The sequence below is a fragment of the Octodon degus genome, unplaced genomic scaffold (assembly GCF_000260255.1).
Source record: "Octodon degus isolate 3935 unplaced genomic scaffold, OctDeg1.0 scaffold00215, whole genome shotgun sequence".
Classification (NCBI taxonomy): Eukaryota; Metazoa; Chordata; class Mammalia; order Rodentia; family Octodontidae; genus Octodon; species Octodon degus.
In genome coordinates this window covers 3,109,245-3,126,761 of record NW_004524791.1, presented here as the reverse complement: position 1 = coordinate 3,126,761, position 17,517 = coordinate 3,109,245, and the positions used below count along the sequence as shown (strand labels likewise).

The 17,517-nt window shown below is 53.9% G+C and overlaps 1 protein-coding gene and 2 pseudogenes across 3 annotated transcripts in view; 1 reads left to right on the top strand and 2 right to left on the bottom strand.

Annotated features, from left to right (window-relative positions):
- The window catches only part of Zc3h18 (zinc finger CCCH-type containing 18), a 51,563-nt gene that overhangs the window by 30,415 nt on the left and 3,631 nt on the right, over nucleotides 1-17,517 (top strand). For 2 of the 3 annotated variants that reach the window (XM_004645001.3, XM_004645002.3), the window contains 5 exons: nucleotides 13,759-13,947; nucleotides 14,028-14,153; nucleotides 16,003-16,107; nucleotides 16,322-16,465; nucleotides 16,873-16,938. In XM_004645001.3, coding sequence (XP_004645058.2) covers nucleotides 13,759-13,947; nucleotides 14,028-14,153; nucleotides 16,003-16,107; nucleotides 16,322-16,465; nucleotides 16,873-16,938 — 630 coding nt within the window. The remainder of the gene's footprint in view (nucleotides 1-13,758; nucleotides 13,948-14,027; nucleotides 14,154-16,002; nucleotides 16,108-16,321; nucleotides 16,466-16,872; nucleotides 16,939-17,517) is intronic. The other variant, XM_023705170.1, reaches the window with a different exon arrangement.
- On the bottom strand, nucleotides 870-1,885 carry LOC105744054 (annotated as a pseudogene).
- LOC105744053 lies at nucleotides 6,477-8,609 on the bottom strand (annotated as a pseudogene).

The window sequence follows — 17,517 nt, the reverse complement described above, 5'->3', positions numbered from 1 at the left end:
GCATGCAGTACTAGAGATCAAACTCAGGTCCTCGCATTTGCCAGGCAGGCGCATATGCCGCTGTGCTATCTCCCTTGCCCTGCAGTTTTCTTTAGAAGGCTCAGTGTTAGATTTTCTGAGCCTTTTTGGCCCTGTTCTTTTCACTGTTTTTTTTTTTTTTTTTTTTTTCCTTTTTTTTAATGAACTAGGAGTTTAATATAAATGCAACCAGCATAGAAAAACCCAAAACTGTATACAAACCAAAATCAGAATGACAGCTGGTGGGATACAAGGGCATAAGTTGACCCTTTGGCTCACCCAGTCCCTCAAATAAAAACAAAGATTCATGCTAAGTTTTAGGTTAAAGGAGGGGGGGTGGGGCCAGCCAAATAGCTCAGCAGATTAAAGCACCTGCTTGGCACAGGGGCTGGGGTTTGGTCCCTGGGCCTGCCTTGTGGGCCCTGCCCCTGAGGTGCGCTGAGACAGCAATTGAGACTGGGCGTGGTGACACACATCTATAATCACAGGTTTTAGGAGGCTGTAAACAGGTGGATCACTGAGTCCAAACTAGTACTGAGACCCTGAACACCCTGTAGACCCTTCCCTAAAAATACAAAAAAAAAGAAAGAAAGAAAAAGAGGGGGTGATACGGTATTCTATTGTACAGGGAGTGGCCAAAGAGAAACATTGGAGTCAGTCACACCCTGGGTTCAGAGCAGGAGCGCAAAGTGCCTCTCCAGAACTTAAACCAAATCTGAGCATTCCTCAGGTGTTACTTGAGCCCTGCCCCAGCCCCCTCTGAGGATCAGCTAGCTGCTGCCCAGGCCTGCTGGGCTGAAGACTGACACAGGCCTTGCCTACGTTTCAGGCAGCCTGTGGAGAGGCAGGAATCACTGCTTAACCATAGAACCTGAGAAGCATAAGAGACTCCCTGCAGATTCTCTCAGTGCCTCCAGCAGTTGAGCAGACACAGCATCCTTAGCCACCTCAGGTGCATCCTGCCCATCTGTGGCCAGCATGACCCAGATGAGGCCGCTAAGATACTGGATGCCCAGGGATCACCACTCGGTACCAGAAGCGGTGCCAGCCAATGGGTCCTGCACCCAATTGTTTGGTGAGGAATACTGGGCTGCCCAGTGTCACTCATTGGCATAAACAGCTGCAGGGCAGCCCTAGCACCTTGGCACCCCAGCTTGCTCCTGGCCAGGACTGAAGTGAGGGACTCACAAGCTGCTGGCAGAGAGCTGCTTTAGACCTGGCTTTAGCCACTCTATAGCCACCTGTTCTCTACAGAGGCATGACTGACCAACTAGGGCCTTTTGGGCCATGGCGGCAGTGCAGGATGAGCTGAACTTGAGCAGTACTATCTATGCGGGCTGTGGGCCAGTACTGGGCAGCAGCTGCACCTCCTGCAGGCTGAACCCCAGTGGCTACAACGCCAGCAGCAGCATGTTGTGGGTCACACCCAGCAGCAGCCCATCCACGCTCAGCTCCCACTTCTCTGTGCCTGGCAGATGAGCAGCAGGCATAACAGCCATAGAAGGTGGTTGTGCAGCGTGATGATGGCTGCCTGGGCACCGCACCACAAGGTGTAGCGGGTGTAGGCAAAGCTGTGGTTTGGGCCACTGAAGGTCATCATGAGGTGGAACTCATAGAGCCCGCCCACGTGCTGGAAGAGTGGGACCAGCTGGTGCTTGTACACTTCCTGGGGCAGCCGTCTGATAACTACCTCGGAGCTGGTGGTGGGCTTCTCACCCAGGCTGGGGGCAGCCCAGCATACTTCCTCTGCCCAATCACCTGCACTAGACAGAGGCGTGTCCACCCTCCCCCCTCCACAGCCGCCTTATTTCCGGATTTACCCTCCCACACCATTACACTATTGTTCACATTTGCGTGTGGACTGCATGACTGTGCTGCAGTCTCACCTGTACCCTCTTTATATCGTCCCCACTTTTTTTTTCAGACAGGGTCTGGCTGTGCAGTGCAGGTTAGTTAGTCTTGCACTCACTTGCGTAGCCCAGGCTGGCCTCAAACTCAAGGTGATACTCTTGCCTCAGCCTTGCAAGTGCTAGAATAAAAGCATGCTTCACCACGCCCAGATTTTTTACCCATTTTGAGTTAATCTCTTAGATGGTTTGAGATAGGAGTCTGTTTCATTCTTTTGTATGTAGATGTTTGGCTTTCCCAGCACCATTTGCTGAAGCGCTCCCTTTCCTTGCTGAAGGAGGGTGAGCAAGGGAGTCAGATTACAAGCTTCATGTCAGTACCCTTTGTGGGGCAGAGCTGGGGCTCCATGTGCAGGTGTGGCCCGAACCCCCCCAGAGGCCTATGCATTGCAGTGGTCTGCCTCTGATCACACATACGGTCCCAAGTCTCAGCCCACACCTGCCAGGACACCTGGCTCCACTGGACTCACACTTGGGGGAGTGCTGCCTTCACCATGTGGCATCAGACCTGAGCACCTTCTCTTGGGACTTCAGGCAGGACCCATTTTCCGCCTCGAGAGTCTGGAGGGACTTCCTGTCCATGCAGGATGGGAATGGGCCCCATCTGCACATCTCTGCCCCACCTGGAAACCTTGTGTTCTAGGCGTGGGATGCCAGGTGTCCTTGGACAGACAGGCAGGTGCACAGTCCCCACTGCTGTTGGTCCCAGTGCTGGACTTCTCTGTGCTTGCCCCTTGTAGAGGTGCTCACACTTCCCAGTGATTACTCTTGATGTCACTGTGAAGCTCACGTAACTTTGCAGCAAAATTCTGGTACATTTTATTGATCCTCTCAACTCCCCTGCCCATCCGCAAAAAAAAAAAAAAAAAATTCGGAGTTCCCTTCCCCCTAGGGGGGCTGGAGAGTTAGCTCAGTAGAATAAGTGCTTGCCTGGCAAGCGCAAGGGCCTGAGTTCAATCCTCAGTTCCAAAAAAAAAAAAAAAAAAAAAAAAAATCGGAGTTCTCAACTCCCCTGCCCAGCTTTTCTCTTTATTCTTTTAAGAGACAGGGCCTCACTCTGATATCCAGGCTGATCTCAAACTCCTGAGCTCAAGTGAGGTGGTTTTATAGGCTCTACCTCAGCTTCCCAAGCAGCTGGAACCACAGGTGTGCTCCTCCACACCTGGCTTCACACCTGCTTTGGAAGGCGGCCATCCTTTCCCCTAAACTGCACACAGTGCTGGGCTGCCTTTTCACTGGTGAATGCTAGGAAGATGGGCCACAGCTCCCTCTCCTATACCTGTTGGTTGCTGCTCTGCTCGCTTTCAGGCTTGGCTCACTTCCCTGCCCAGGAAGGTCTTCTGACCTGCACCCACCCTCCATATAACTCTGACACATTGGCACTTGGGTTTTGTTTTTTTTTGTTGTTGTTGTCGTTGTTGTTGTTGTTGTTGTTGTTGTATTGTTTTGGTGGGGGTTTTTTTGTTCGGTTTTTTTTTTTTTTTTTTTTTTTTTTTGGCACTTTGTTAATATGCACTGGTCAGCTCTCCTCTGGTCTCAGTGCTATCCCAGGGCAGATATATTTTGGACCTGTGGTATTCTGTGCTCCCTTATGTGGCTCCTCTGAGTGTCAAAGCACTGACTGAATTACAGGTGGATTTCTGAGAAAAGAACTCACTGTCTGCTTTCCAGCCCAAAAGTGGCTGTTTTCATACCTGTCAGGCCCTTGGTCTCAAAAGCACAGACTGTGATTGACTTAGTTTCAAGTGATCGGGGCCTCGCTCTGCATGGATCTGTGGAAGCTCGTGTCTCTCAGTAAGACTGCTTCTGTGGCTTAGGAATGTGCTGACTGTGGCTGAGACCTTTCCCCAGTCCTGCTAATATTCCTGCCTGTTCCCAAGAAGCTTTGAGCTCCTCTGGCTTAGGGATGAGTTTTGCAGAAGAGCTTGCCCTAAGACGAGGCCTTGTAGGGGTAGCCAGCCAGGGTCATCCATGGTACTCCCCTGGGCCCAGCATATTGTCATGATTCAGGCAAGAGGCAGACAGACCACGTGCCCTGATGTCTGCAGCACACCTTGCTCCCTAGGAGAGCGCCTCACACCTCATGCCCTCAAGGCTTGCTGGGTGCTGGGCCCATCCCTGAGGCTCATGGGGTGCCTCAGTGAGCTGGTGGGTGCCCTGAGCATGCGTTAGAACTCAGGCAGGCTCAGGACACGTGACACTGAGTTCTTTCTAAAGTTGGACACAGGGGCTGGTGAGATGGCTCAGTGGTCTAAAGCACCTACTTAGAACAAGCTAAGCAAAGCACAGGGACCGCGGTTCAATCCCCCAGCACCACATGCCAGCCAGCCCGCCCCCTGGTGGGCTGAGCTGGCCACACACACACACACACATAAATAAATAAAATTTTAAATAAATAAATAAAGTTGGACACAGCTGTCCACATCAAGCTGGAGAGACCACGTCTCTCTGACTGCGCTTCCAGCCCTGCCTTGTCTTCCAAGCCCCTGGCCTGACTTCTCTAGCCACCCCACCCCATCCCCAGCGCCTGGCTGTCAACAGAACACACCAAATCCTTCTCTCAGGAAGTCAAAGAAATTGTGGGCAACAAGGAGAAAGCTACAAGAGTGCTTCTTCAGAGTATAAGAAAAACAGGTCCTGGTGGAGAGGGGTCATCCAGTGGTCACCTGGGGCTTGGCTTTGTAGTGTGGGGTTTAAAGAAAATCAGGTACTGCACTGGGCGCAGTTTAAAGGAAACTGGGTACTCTGTATCTTTTACCTTCCTTGAGAGACAGCCCAGAAGGGAGGTATGAGTCAGGGTTCCTTAACTCTACATTCTTCAGGATTTGCTTTTATTCTGTCGGTTTGGCTGACATTAGCTCTTCATTCCACGCACCAGTCTCCCCATACCTGGCACTCTGCATCTAGAACCCAGCCCTTACTAGTTGTCTGCTTGTGAGCTGAACAGCTAAAGGGCCTCCTGCGTTGCAGGCTCTGTCCTTTTCCATCTCCCAGGCTGGTCCAAGGCCAGAGCTCAGCAGGCAGAGTTCCCGGCATGTTCTCCCTGCCAGAGGCCCTGCGCTGCCTGGATGTGCATGCATGAGTTCCTTTTTGGAAGCAGGGGTGCCAAGGCAGTGGGGATTTAACCAGATGGACAGGCAGTACTTCCCCACAGAAGGCTCTATCCTGGCCTCTGGGCAGAGGTGATGTAAGGAATGCCCAGGAGTCCTCTGTGGAATCAACACCTCACCTCTGCCTGGGACTCCTTCCTCCCTCTCCTCTGAAGTCTTTGCTCACTTATCTGAGCCCTGTTGTTCCAAGGAAGGCCAAGGGAGGACATCTGTGGGGAGCTCCTGACCACCCCGAGCTTTACACTCTTCAGGGTGACTTGTCCTGCTGTGCAGACTGTTGTTAGACTGATGTCTTACAGTGCGTGGGGGAGGGGAAGTCCTCCAGCTAGGCTTGCCCGTGTGCTCAGCATGACTGTCACGTACGTGGGAGCTGGGACCTTCCTGTGAGTGGTGTTTGGAGCCGTACAGGGGCTTCTCCCTCCTCCCCCCATGCAGGAAGCAGCTGCCCTTGTTATCACCCTGGTTCTTTTTTTTTTTTTTTTTTTTTTTTTTTTTTTTTTTTTTACGTTTAGATTTTTATTAGTTCTCTCTGAAGAATCAAAATAGTTATTAGCAAATTATTTTAGATTCATGAAGACTGTATATTCTATGTGTTTAGGTCTTTAGTTATATACAACATAATACAAAACAAACTGATTTCTATGCCTAGGTATGTTACTCGTGTTGTGTCATCCTAAAGCAAGGCTGGAAGAGACTGTTCAGAGAACCGAGGGGGTGTAAGTGGCTGGCTAAGGCATGGCCTGCTTTCTCACCCATTCAGTTGTGCTGGGAAGGGGCCAATGATTACTCAAACTGGCAATGGTTTCCTAAAGCAGGGCTCTGAAGCCCTGGGCAGCAAAGGATTGTGGTCAAAACCACAGTGAAAGAAACAGGCTGAACAAGAAAGCATGGTGACTGCCTGGCAGAAGAGGCGAACTCAGCCCCATAAGAAAGGTGCATTCTCTGTACCTCACAGACATTGCAGAACCAGTGTTAACACTCAGACTTCGATAAAAGGTAAGGATGAGCAGAACCCTGGAAGAACCTTTCACTTGCACTTGGACCTAAGTCCACCAGTGCCTGCAGAAGGGGCAGCTTCTACCCCAAAGCAGCAGTGAATCTGCCCCTCCCTTTTCTTCTCCATCCTTCTTGGTAACCAAAGCCAGGTTCTGACTGAGGTCACAGAGACCCCAGAAAGACCCACTTAGTCTATCTGGAGGGCCAAAGTGGGAAGGACACTTCTCAGAATACAAATATATTTAATATGGAAGGAGCAAGGACCAATCTGGGGCACTCACATGCCCAAATCTTCCCCACTTTCTCCAGCTCAAGACCTAGGCTCATGGAGACTGGCAAGCATAGTCTCCACATCTGACCTAACCCCAAAAGAAAATCCACAAGTGTGCCCCTTCTCTTTCCCACAGGTGGGCTCTCCGGGGGTGGTGGGGGATTCTGTGGCAGAGCTGAGGCAGGGCCTGGTCTCAGCTGGCTCCAGCCCGAGCCATGAGGTCTTCCAAAGCATTGTCCTGGTCATTGTTGTGTAATAGCAAGGCTTCCTTAATGTCTTTCAGTTCAAACCCCATTTCCTTAAATTTGCTCGTTAACTGAAGAAACTGTATCATCTTTTCTTCTGAACACTGGTGCATTTCCAGAGCCTCTTCCACTAAAAGGGGGTCGAAGCCCTTCTCACAAAGCTGTCCATGTGGAAAGAGGTAGTCAAGAATCTGCTCAGTATTCTCTCCTTTCTTCTTCCTGGCTCTCAGGACACATTCAGCCCATGCTGACCACCATCTCCACACACTGCCGCTCACTGGGGACAGTGTTTGCAGTTCAGAATAGGCCTGTGGACAGCTCAGTATGTTGGGCACTTGTGACATTGAGAAATTCGGAGGGAGGACTGTGGGACCTGCATCTGGAGGTGATGCTTCTTCTGTGCACACAGGCAGTATAGACAGGGGAGGCATGTGGGATGGTGTCCGAGTTGGCACCTCTGTGCCACTATCCAAGTTCAAAGCTGAAAGCCCAAGAGTATGGTCCCCGTTGATCTCACTGGTACTGCTTTGGGTAGAAGGCTTTAGGGAATTTCGGAACGTGCCACTGTGGAGGCAGGGTGGGCTATGGAAAGTGCTCGCCAGCTTGACTGTCTTCTCATTGCTGTCATCAGAGACAAGTTTGGGGAAGGACAGCGATTTGATATTGCTTACTATAGGGATAGGAGAAAGGGACACTTTGGAAGACAGTGACATCTTTGCACAGTTGCCTGACTGTGGTAAAGTTATAACACCATTGGGTTTATGAACAGGCTTGAAATCCAGGGTGGCCTGCTCCAAGGATGCCAAGACCTCATCCTGTAACACAGACCCAGAGCTGCCTCTGGGCAAGTTACTGTCCAATAACAGCCATAATGGGTCCAGCGGTTCCTACCAGAATGTTTCTCAGCTCCTCCTTCCCATCAATAGTTTTTAATTCCAGATTATCAGATGGGTCTTCTTCACATTCAAAGTCAACAGGGTTGAAATCTACCTTTGTGTGGGGCGGGCTGAGAACTGTTCCATGGCACTACTGCTGACCCGAGTAGGGGTGAGGATGTTGCTGTGCTGTAAGCCGGCAAGGATAGGGTTAATAGGAAGGCGGTGGCATTGTGGCTGTACTAATATCTTCAGCCCACTCAGTGGTTTTCTTTTCCAAGGAGAAGTCATATATGAAAATCTGCACCCAGCTTTTTAGAAGCCAATTAGAACCTGAATGCCGCTAGTGCCCCCAAAGCCGAAAGGTCCTGGCAACGGCTGGCCTCCCAGGCTCGGTCCCCGCTGAGCTTCCGACACCCTAGTAAAAGTGAAGGCCACCACCCCCTACTCTGCCCACCCCGGGCCAGGCCACCACCGTAGCCATCGCCAATACCGCAGCCACCATGTTGAAGTCCTACTTCCCTCCTCCCCACCCTGGTTCTTCATCCTTGTGGAAACTGTACTTCTTGCCTGGCAGGCTATATGGTGATTGCCTATCCTGCAGTGTGGCCTCTCCGTGAGCACTTGCTCCCCAGGCCACTGCTTCATCCCAGGCCATGCAAGTCAGTATAAGGGTCAGGCTGGTGCTGGCAAGACGGGCCACATAATGCTGCCTTAGCTTTCAGAGGAGGCTTGTGAAGCGAGTTTAGTATGCTGGGTTTATGCTGTGCCAACTTGCCACTGTGTGTGTCAGTGCTCTTTGGGAGGGGCTGGGACCAAGTGGCTTGCCACCCTGCTGTAAAGGGGACAGGTCATTCAGGTCTGTTGGGGCTGGACCTCTGGACACCACTGTCTTTGCAAAGAGTGAGCATTGTACTTCTCTTGGGTGATTTTGCTCCACGATTTCCCCAGTGCAGCTGTCCTTCCGTCAGTTCTGCCAGCACTAGTTTCGGGCCACAGCTTTTGATGAGCAGTGTGACGGGAGGGATGGAGTGTGTGGGCATGGATGCTGTGGATCATGGTGTGACACTCCTAGCACCTTGTGGTATGCCTGCCTCTGCTGCCCGAGTGGACCTGATGACGACATGAGGTGTGGCAGGATGTGCATGACACTGCGGCCACCCACTCCTCACCTGCTCTGTCATCATCTAGCGCTCACTGTTAGGGACAGTGCTTGCTTAAAGTGAGAGTTCCCCAGGTGTGGGCTGCTTCCATGCACTCACAGTCTCTGTTGCCACAGGGAAACTCCCCAGAGCAAGCCTGACCACCTCTCGCGTGTGCACTGCACCTTCTGTGTGCCTGGCGTCAACGAAAGGCACTGCGTGTATTTTAACCTCCTGAGCACCTGCTGGTTTGCCTTGCTCCAGGAGCTGCCCGCATTTGATGAGGATACACAGGCATGCACAGGTAGTGCCTTGAATTTAGCCCTAGGTATCCAGCTTCAGCAATGTTAGTGCCTACAAGTGTGACCACAAGTGAGAAAATACCTTTATTGAGCCCTTTGGGTTATTCTGTTAAAAGTAACAACTGTGGCTGGGGCATGTTAGCGCACTCCTATAATCCTAGCACTTGGAGGGGTTGGCCTTCAATCCCAGGCCTGTCGTGGTGGTGCACACCTATAATACCAGCTCTTGGGAGACTGTAGGTGGGTGGATCACTGTAAGTCCGATCTAGTAGTGAGACCCCAAACACCCTGTAGACCCTTCCCTAAAAATAAAGAAAAAAATCCTAGCACTTGGGACACCAAAGCAGGAGGATCCCTGTGAGTTTGAGGTCAGCTTCAACTACATAGCAAGTTCAAGGCCAGACTGAACTACACAGTGAGACCCTGTTTCAAAAAAACTAAAAACAAAGTCACAACTGTGGGTTCTTTGGTGGCACCAAAGGTGGTGGGTGGCACATTCTTGCTGGTTTTGGCGTACCATGATGCTGCCCACCTGGAGCAGCATAAAGGGCCTGCCTTCCTCTTCATATAGAAACCCAGTGGAGGGTGTGGGGTCCAGGGGCTCTGAAGTTAGCTGCTGTTTCTTTGGATTACTTGCTGGTAATTAAGCTGGAATCTATTACCAAACTCTGGGGCTGCATGGCCCTGACACCCCCAATGCCCCTAACAAGGGCAGCCTGTCTGTCCTGCCCGTGTTCCCAGCCCTCCCTTGCAGGGCCACTTGTGGAGCATATGGCCCTCCTGGAGCCCCTGCTCTGTCCTCATGCTTCTGGACCTGGCCCAGCCTGGGGAGGAGTGGAGTTCAGCTGGAGCATCGATGGGGTTTTCTAGGTGTCTTGGTGTGGCCTGCACTTGAGATGTGTTCCCAGCACTGCACTGTCCTGGAGGGGTGCCAGGCCAGGAAAGGCAGTAGAGAACCCAGGCTGTGTCCCATGTCCCACGCTGTCTTGAGCACACCCTGGGCCTACACCACCACAATGGGTGGTGGAGACAGTGTTGCTGTGGAAGGCACGCCAGCCTCTCTGGGAGCTAGTATGGAGCCCAGTGCTCTTCAGAGCAAGGCCTCTGCGCCTCAGGTCCCCTCTTTCTTGGTCCTTTTGGGCACTTAACTCTTGATTTTAGAAGAGAGCTGTCTCCTTTTCTTTGGCCCCAAACTTGGCAGCTACTGGAGCTGGAGTTTCCAGACATACGTGGGCCCTCACCGTTGCGTCACCAGCACCTCATGCTCCCTCTTGGCCAGTGCCAACCTCTGTGCAGTGACCCTTGCCCCTTGAGGAGGTTCTGGAGCCTTGGGCGGGTGCGGCTGGGAGATAAGCCGAGCTGCCCACTTGGGAAGGTGCTTCCTGGACAGGTCTCCTGTAGGGTTCTCTCAGAGGCTTTCTACGAATGCAGACCATCCTTCCGTGGCTCACAAAGTCACCTGACAGGGCACCTCCTCCCTGCCAGGAGCACTCCCGGGCTGTGGAGAGCCTTGGCTTGCAGTGACCTTTTCTCTGTGGTTTCTTCTTCACCGGCAATAGCTTCCGCCTGGGGTGCCCCATGTGTCACAACCCTGGCACCACTGGGACGTCCCCACCCAAGGACAGGCCACCTGGCCGTCTGGAGTGTGGGCATGGTGATCAGAGGTGATGCCCATTTTGTCCCCCAGCTACAGTGTACCCATTTGCTCAGGCAGCAACAAAAGATTCTCTTTATAGAAACAGAAAAAAAGTTTAAAGTATGTTCTGTACTAAGTGCAAAGCATGGACCTGGGGAAGTTGGAAGAGGATTCTAATGAATATGGAGGAAAGGTGGGCCTGAGGTGGCTACTGTGGCCAGTATGGCCTGGCCCTGTGACCTACACCGGCACTATATGGCTGTGGGCGTGCCCCATTTGGCTTCTGTACTCAGTGGCACAGGAATATCCTCCCTGGGTAGGTTTCTGATGTACTTCGCTGGCTTCACTCTGGTGCTCCGTCCTGCAGCACTGACCATGAGCGCTGATGTTTTCTGTTATGCTCCCTTGTCCCAACTGTGTTCCACATGACTGGGCCTGGTCTGCTTGTGGTACCTGGGCTGCAGACGTGATCATCGTGGTCATGTATTTCTGTGTCCATAGCCACACATGTTAAGGTATGTTGTATGTTGTAAGCACCTTACATGCTTTGTTTTTCTAAAGTAAAACGGTCTCACTGTAGAGCACTGCACAGGGAGTCTGTGGAAGACAGTCCAAAGCAAAACAAGTTGCATACAAAGGAGAGTCTGTGCACCCTGTGGCTGCTCTACCACAGCCTTGCTGGCCTTGGCCCTTTACAGTGAAGGAGGTGTCCCTGGCTCTGGGGCACAACGTAGGGCCTGTTCACTCTGGAGGGCGGGGGAGGCCATTAGCTGCCCAGCCTAGGGGAATAGGATGTGTTGTGATGCCCTCAGTTGCTCTGGCTGCCTGCAGTGACCACCTACAGGGGCAGGAAGGGTTCTTTTTTTTTTTATTTTTTTATTATTTATGTGTGTATGGCCAGCTCAGCCCACCAGGGGGCGGGGCTGTCTGGCATGTGGTGCTGGGGGATTGAACCGCGGTCCCTGTGTTTGCTTAGCTTAGCTTGTTCTAAGTAGGTGCTTTAGACCACTGAGCCATCTCACCAGCCCCAGGAAGGGTTCTTACTGGGGGGAGAGCAGTGGTCTCTGAAAGGGCTTCACTGAAGCCCCCATTTTCCTCGACAGTGCTGATCCAGAGAGGGTGTTCACCTGCCCTGGTGTCCTGTGTCCCTCTCCCCATGAGAAGGGCTGCCCTCCCAGATGACTAATGAGGGCCTGGTGACCACAGTCTTGTGTTTCCTTGTGTGTTTGGAATGAGAATCCAGGAAGTGTGAAGATGACAGTGGCTGCTTGGTGGCCTGTGACAGGGAATGGCCAGGCAGTTTCCCAGGCAGCACACGGATGTGTGTGTGGGGGCTGGGGCATGGTGCCTGCTGCTGGCTGGTGCTGAAGCAGGGACTCAGAAGACACCACAGGCAGTATTTCTGTGTCATCGGGTCCCATGCAGTGTGGTCCCAGCACAGCTGCAAAAGGCAGAGGCTGATTTGCAGTAACACGGGTAACTCAGCACCTAAGGTGACTCAAAAACAGAACCTTTATGAAGGAAACAGCCGTTCCTCTCTGATAGCCTAGGAGGAGCCAGGGATCCGTGATGTACCGTGACCAGAAGTGGCAGTGGCAGTGGCATCTCCCCGCAGTGCACACAGGTAGGCCCCGAGAACCTGGGAAGCATTAGCCCCAGGGTTGAGGCACCATGGGCTGCTTCAAGGTGCAGTACCAGCACAGGCAGGGTAGAGTGTCAGGACAGTGACACTGCTCAGCCCAAGAGACTGTGTCCTAGAGATTACAGTGGAGCTTAAAGGTAGGAAGACTAAAGGTGGGCGCCCTGCCCTGTCCTGCCCTGTGACACCTGTGCCCACCCACAGGCCTCAGAGAAACTGCAAACAAGAAAAACAGTTGGGTACTGCACACACTCCTGTAATCCAGCTGTTTGAGAGAGTGAGGCAAGAGGCTCTTGTGTTCAAGTTTAGCCAGGAAAACAGCCAGACTCAAAAAGGTCTGGGGGGGGGGGGGGGCGGGGGAGATGACTCAGTGGAATAAGCACTTCCCTGGCAAGCGCAAAGGCCTGAGTTCAATCCCCGGTTCCGCAAAAAAAAAAAAAAAAAGGACTGGGGCATAGCCCAGCGGGAGAGTGCCCCAGAACAGAGAACATCACTTGCTAGAGAAACACTGGCTCTTTAAGTCAGACAGCACACAGCTGAGGAGCGTAGCCTGGGAAACCGAGGGCAGGGACCAGGTTGCACACATCTGTGAAGGGCGCAAAGAAGAGCAGACAGCCTCAACACACTGCAGCACAGAGCAGGGCAGAGCCTGGCTGCCACCAGAGGTGCAACTTAAGGCACAGGGGACACTGCTGGCCCATGGGGGCCTCATGGGTCGCCTGGAGAGAGAGCAAAGAGCAGGTGTAGTGACCTACAAGAGGATCCTGCCCTCTGAGCACATCTGTGCCTCTTGGGAATTTGTCCAAAAAAGCAGTCATGAATTGTGTATGTGTGAAGGCTCTGCAAATACCCCAGCATCACCACTGGGCACAGCAGCTGAGCATTGGTTCTCTCACTGCCCAGCAGTTTTTAGGGCCTTGTTTTTTAACTTTTCTGTATTTTCCAAAGTTTTTCAATGAATTTCATGGGATCACCCAGTCCCTTCTTATCGGGTGTTCACTCTTTCAGGTCTCTGATTTGAGCAGCTTTATTGTTGGTTGTGGGCCTGAGCCGGGCCTCTTGCTACAGCATGTGGATATCAGGCGTTTTCAGCGGGGTGGTACCTGAGGCGTCACGGGCCAGGCATGCGTGCTGAGCTAAGCCTGGCCTTCCCTGTGGGTCAGGCCAGGCAGTGGGGCTGTGTGGCCCACTCAGCCACACCACCGCACTATCGCACTTCCACAGCAGCGCGACGGAGGTTGCTCCTGGTCTCCCTGGCTGCTGCCCAGCCAGCACGTGGAGCTCAGCTTTTCCAGATGAGCCTTGTGTCTGCCACCCACGGTGCCCCCAGATCTGGAGGAAGGGGCCTATGGGCTCTGTGCTCTCTGCAGGCTTATTAGGTCACAGATGTGTTTAAGGGTTGGATTTGTGCATTCACTGGCTATTACATTTGAAAACAATTCACTTACCATATGCCACTATAGGAAGGTAGACGTGAGGAAGCCGCTCCTACTGCTGTCAGGAGGGAACGGAAGTGGCCCTGGGAGGCCAGTGGACTGCTGGGGAGCAGCTGAGTGGGCCAAGGCACTCACTCTGTGGGGAGGGGCAGAGGCAAGCCTTACTGATCTCTTATTCCAGCCGCCAAGCTGAGCCACCGAAGAAAGAGGCTGCTGCAGGGCCGCAGGTGAAGCGGGCGGATGAGTGGAAGGACCCCTGGCGCCGATCCAAGTCCCCCAGGAAGAAACTCGGGATGTCGGTCTCTCCCAGCCGGGCACGAAGGCGTCGAAAAGCTTCCGCCTCCTCGGCCTCTGCCTCCAATAGCTCCAGGTAGGAGCGAGCCCAGGGGGACTGCGCCAGGCCTCGCCCAAGCCCTCTCACCACTCACCTCCGCTGCCTCTTGGCCTCAGGTCGTCCTCGCGGTCCTCGTCCTACTCGGGCTCTGGCTCATCCCGGTCGAGGTCGCGGTCCTCGTCATACAGCTCATACTCCAGCCGCTCTTCCAGGCACAGCTCCTTCTCAGGCAGCCGGTCCAGGTAGGCCTCAGCCCAGGGTGGCAGGTGGGTGCCCTGGGAGTTCCCGGCTGCCTTCTCGGGGTGGCTCTTGGGCCCCTGTGCACAGTTCTAGGAGCAGAGTGCAGTGGGGCTCAGCACAGGTGGCACTGGTAATGGAGACAGCTTGTTGGCCCACACAGCCTGATGTGCCCAGCGCCACCTGTGCCGAGCCCAAGCCATGGGGGAGCAGCCACAGCCACCCGGAGCCAGTATGATCTGTGTTCCATGCACAGCCACATCTGCCTGGGGCTCATGGCTGCTGTGTCACCCGTGCGCAGTAGAGACAGGGTCCTTGTCCTGAGGTCTAGAGGCGCAAGCAACTTGTGTCTTCCGCTGAGGTAGACACATTTAGAATTTTTAACAAAATTGTGCCACACAGCATTCCATGCCCGGGGGCTGGTGGCATGAGCCCATCCTGTCACCCCATGGGAGGGAGGTGTCCTTTTTCTCAGACTGGAGCACAGGCAAGGCCAGCTGGACTCTCTTGTGCCATCATCTCTTGGGTCTCTCCTGGAGTCAGCAGATATTGGCACCTTGTCCAGTGAGTGCCATCAGGCAGAGAAACCAGTGCTGGTGTTGAGTGGCACCACAGGGGCATATAGCCATGTGTGGAAAGTTGGGCACCTCTCCCTGGCAGCGGTCTACTTGGAGGTGCAGCTGTAGAGAGGTTAGGAAGTGGGGGGGAGGTCCTGGGCTTTGGTAGCTGCCAGCCAGGCTGAGGCATCTGGAGCCTGGGACCGAGGGCACAGGGCAGGTGGCCAGGAAGAGGTGCAGGCCCTCCCTGCACAGCTGTGGAGACTGGCAGGAGTCCAACAGTACATGGATCACAGTCCCTGGCAGAGAAGGGGCAGGACAGAGACCGGCACAGTCTCTGACAGAACTGCGTTAAAAAAGGAGCCAGTGAAGGTGTGAGAGGAAAGTTGTATCTCGGAGCCAAGCTGAGACATTTGGGAATTTTAGACATGGGAAGTCACCATGACATGGGAGATGGCTGTGTGTAACCTTTACTCGGGGCATGCAGCAAAGGCAGCAGAAGATACAGGGGAAAGTATCGTCTGGCCCCAGGACCGCAAAAGGAAGAGCAGGCCGGCCTACCCTATGGAGCAGAGCCAGAAAGGTGGAGAGTCATGGCTCACAGGGAACGCCCAGACATCGGCTACAGCTCTGAGTGTGCCCCAGTCACCCCTGAGCAAGACCTCTCTATCACTCCCTCACCCCACGCTCTTTCCAACACAGTCTCTTCAGTGTGTGGGACCTGCTCTGTGTTGCACCCACGAAGTAGACCTGACCCTTCAAGCCCCAAGCACTGATGGCCTGGCTACCCTTCCCCTTGACACCACCTCCGTGAAGGAGTAGTGGCTGCTCCTTAGGCCTGGGCAAGAGTCTGCATGAGACTGCTTCCTCCCCTCCAGCAGCATTTGTCTCTGCGTTGCAGAGAGGAAGCTGCCTGGGCCTCAGACCCAGGCCGGCTTTGTTTCCCTTCAGCTGTCAGCACTGCCGGCCAGCATCGGTGAGGTACAGGGTGGCTTTAAGTAGGGCACCAGCAACCTCACCCTCATCCTCAAGTGTGAATCCTGCCTGTGCACATTGAAATTGGCATGACATAATCCCTTGGAGCTGTGGTCTCATGCTGTTGGCCCTTCAGTGTCCATGAGTGGGCACCCTAACTTGCCCTGCCGTGGCCCTGCTTGTATCCTGCACAGCAACAGCACTGTCCTCCACTCTGTCTTTAGCAAAGGACAGAGCTACATATATTGGAGCTTCCAGCTAGGGCATCCTTTACAGTTAGACCCGGTGTGGTACAGGCCCCTCATGCCCTCTCCACCCCCAGGTCCCGGTCCTTCTCCTCGTCCCCATCGCAGTCCCCCACGCCCTCCCCGCACAGACCTTCCGTCAGAGCCAAGGGAGAGCTGGCACCACCCCCTGGGAGAGCAGGGTAGGTCCCAGCCCTCTGCCCATCTGGTTGTGCCCCGGGGGAAGGAGTCCTGTGGGTGGTATTGTGTCCCCAGGAGGTGGGTGGAAGCACCACTCAGACACTGGGCTGCAGCCCATGTCTTGGACTGGAGGCTATGGGCCATCCCCAGATATAAGGAGCAGGAACTTTGGCTAGGTCCTGCCTGGTCCCACCCTGAGCCCCTCCCTCCCCACAGAGAGAAGTCCTTGAAGAAACTAGCCCCACCACCAGTAACCCCGCAGGCTACCAAGACTGCTGCCCCTGCCCCTGAGCCCACAAAGCCTGGAGACCCCCGGGAAGCCAGGAGGAAGGAGCGGCAGACCAGGACACCCCCCAGGAGGTGAGCAGCAGCCCACAGGGCTGGGGGTCCATATCCTTGGTGCTGCCATCGACTCTGAGTCCAGGATCCAGAGTTCAGCCAGGGGTATCCAGGCAAGGCAGCAGAGGCCAGCAAGCTGAGCCCAGAGCACTACAGCCTGGGCCAGTCATGTCCCCTTGCCGAGCCTTGGTGTCCCCAGGGCACAGCGAGTGGGTGACCACTGTCCTGGAGAGAGACTTTGGGGGCAGAGGCCTTGGGCTTGGTGCTGAGAAGAACCCTGTGGGTACTTGAGGAATTTGAGAAAAGGCCACTTCTGAAAGCAGACAGCCACAATGAATTCGCCCCAGCATGAGTGAGCAGTGTCAGGAGTTGTGAGAGGAGAACTTATGCTGGGGTGGTCTGTGAACCCTGGTTGTGCTGTGTTCCAGGCGAACTCTCAGCGGCAGCGGCAGCGGCAGTGGCAGCAGCTACAGCGGCTCCAGCTCCCAGTCCAGGTCTGTGTGCGGCCCCCTTCCTGCTGGCCTATGTCCTGTCCCTCCCCAGGGAGGCTTCTCTATGCAGCCTGGCCCAGCCTTGGCAGGCACCATAGAGGAGTAGGAATACAGCCCCAACGTGCTCTCCTGATAGGGCAGCCAGCCAGGCCTGCGTGGCTCGATGGAGGCCCCAGCCAGGTTGGGCCGAGAAGGCTCCAGTGTGAGCTGCTCAGGCTTCCCTCCTAGCCTCTAGGTCCTTCAGCCACTGTCCCTGGCAGCAGGGCTATGCACTTGTCCAGTTCTTAATGAGGGCTGGGGATTCTGCTCAGCAGTAGAACACTTGCCTAGCAAGCTGGAAGTCCTGGGTTTGATCCTCAGCACCAAAAACAAAGCAAAAAATAAACCTCTCCTAAAAAACAATTCAAGCAAAAAAATGCAGTGAAGTAAAAAAAAAAACCAATAACAAGGTAAGCAACAAATTTCTAACAGGTCTAGAATGTTTTAAAGTCTAACCTTTGGGCTGGTGAGATGGCTCAGTGGTCTAAAGCACCTACTTAGAACAAGCTTAGCAAAGCACAGGGACCGCGGTTCAATCCCCCA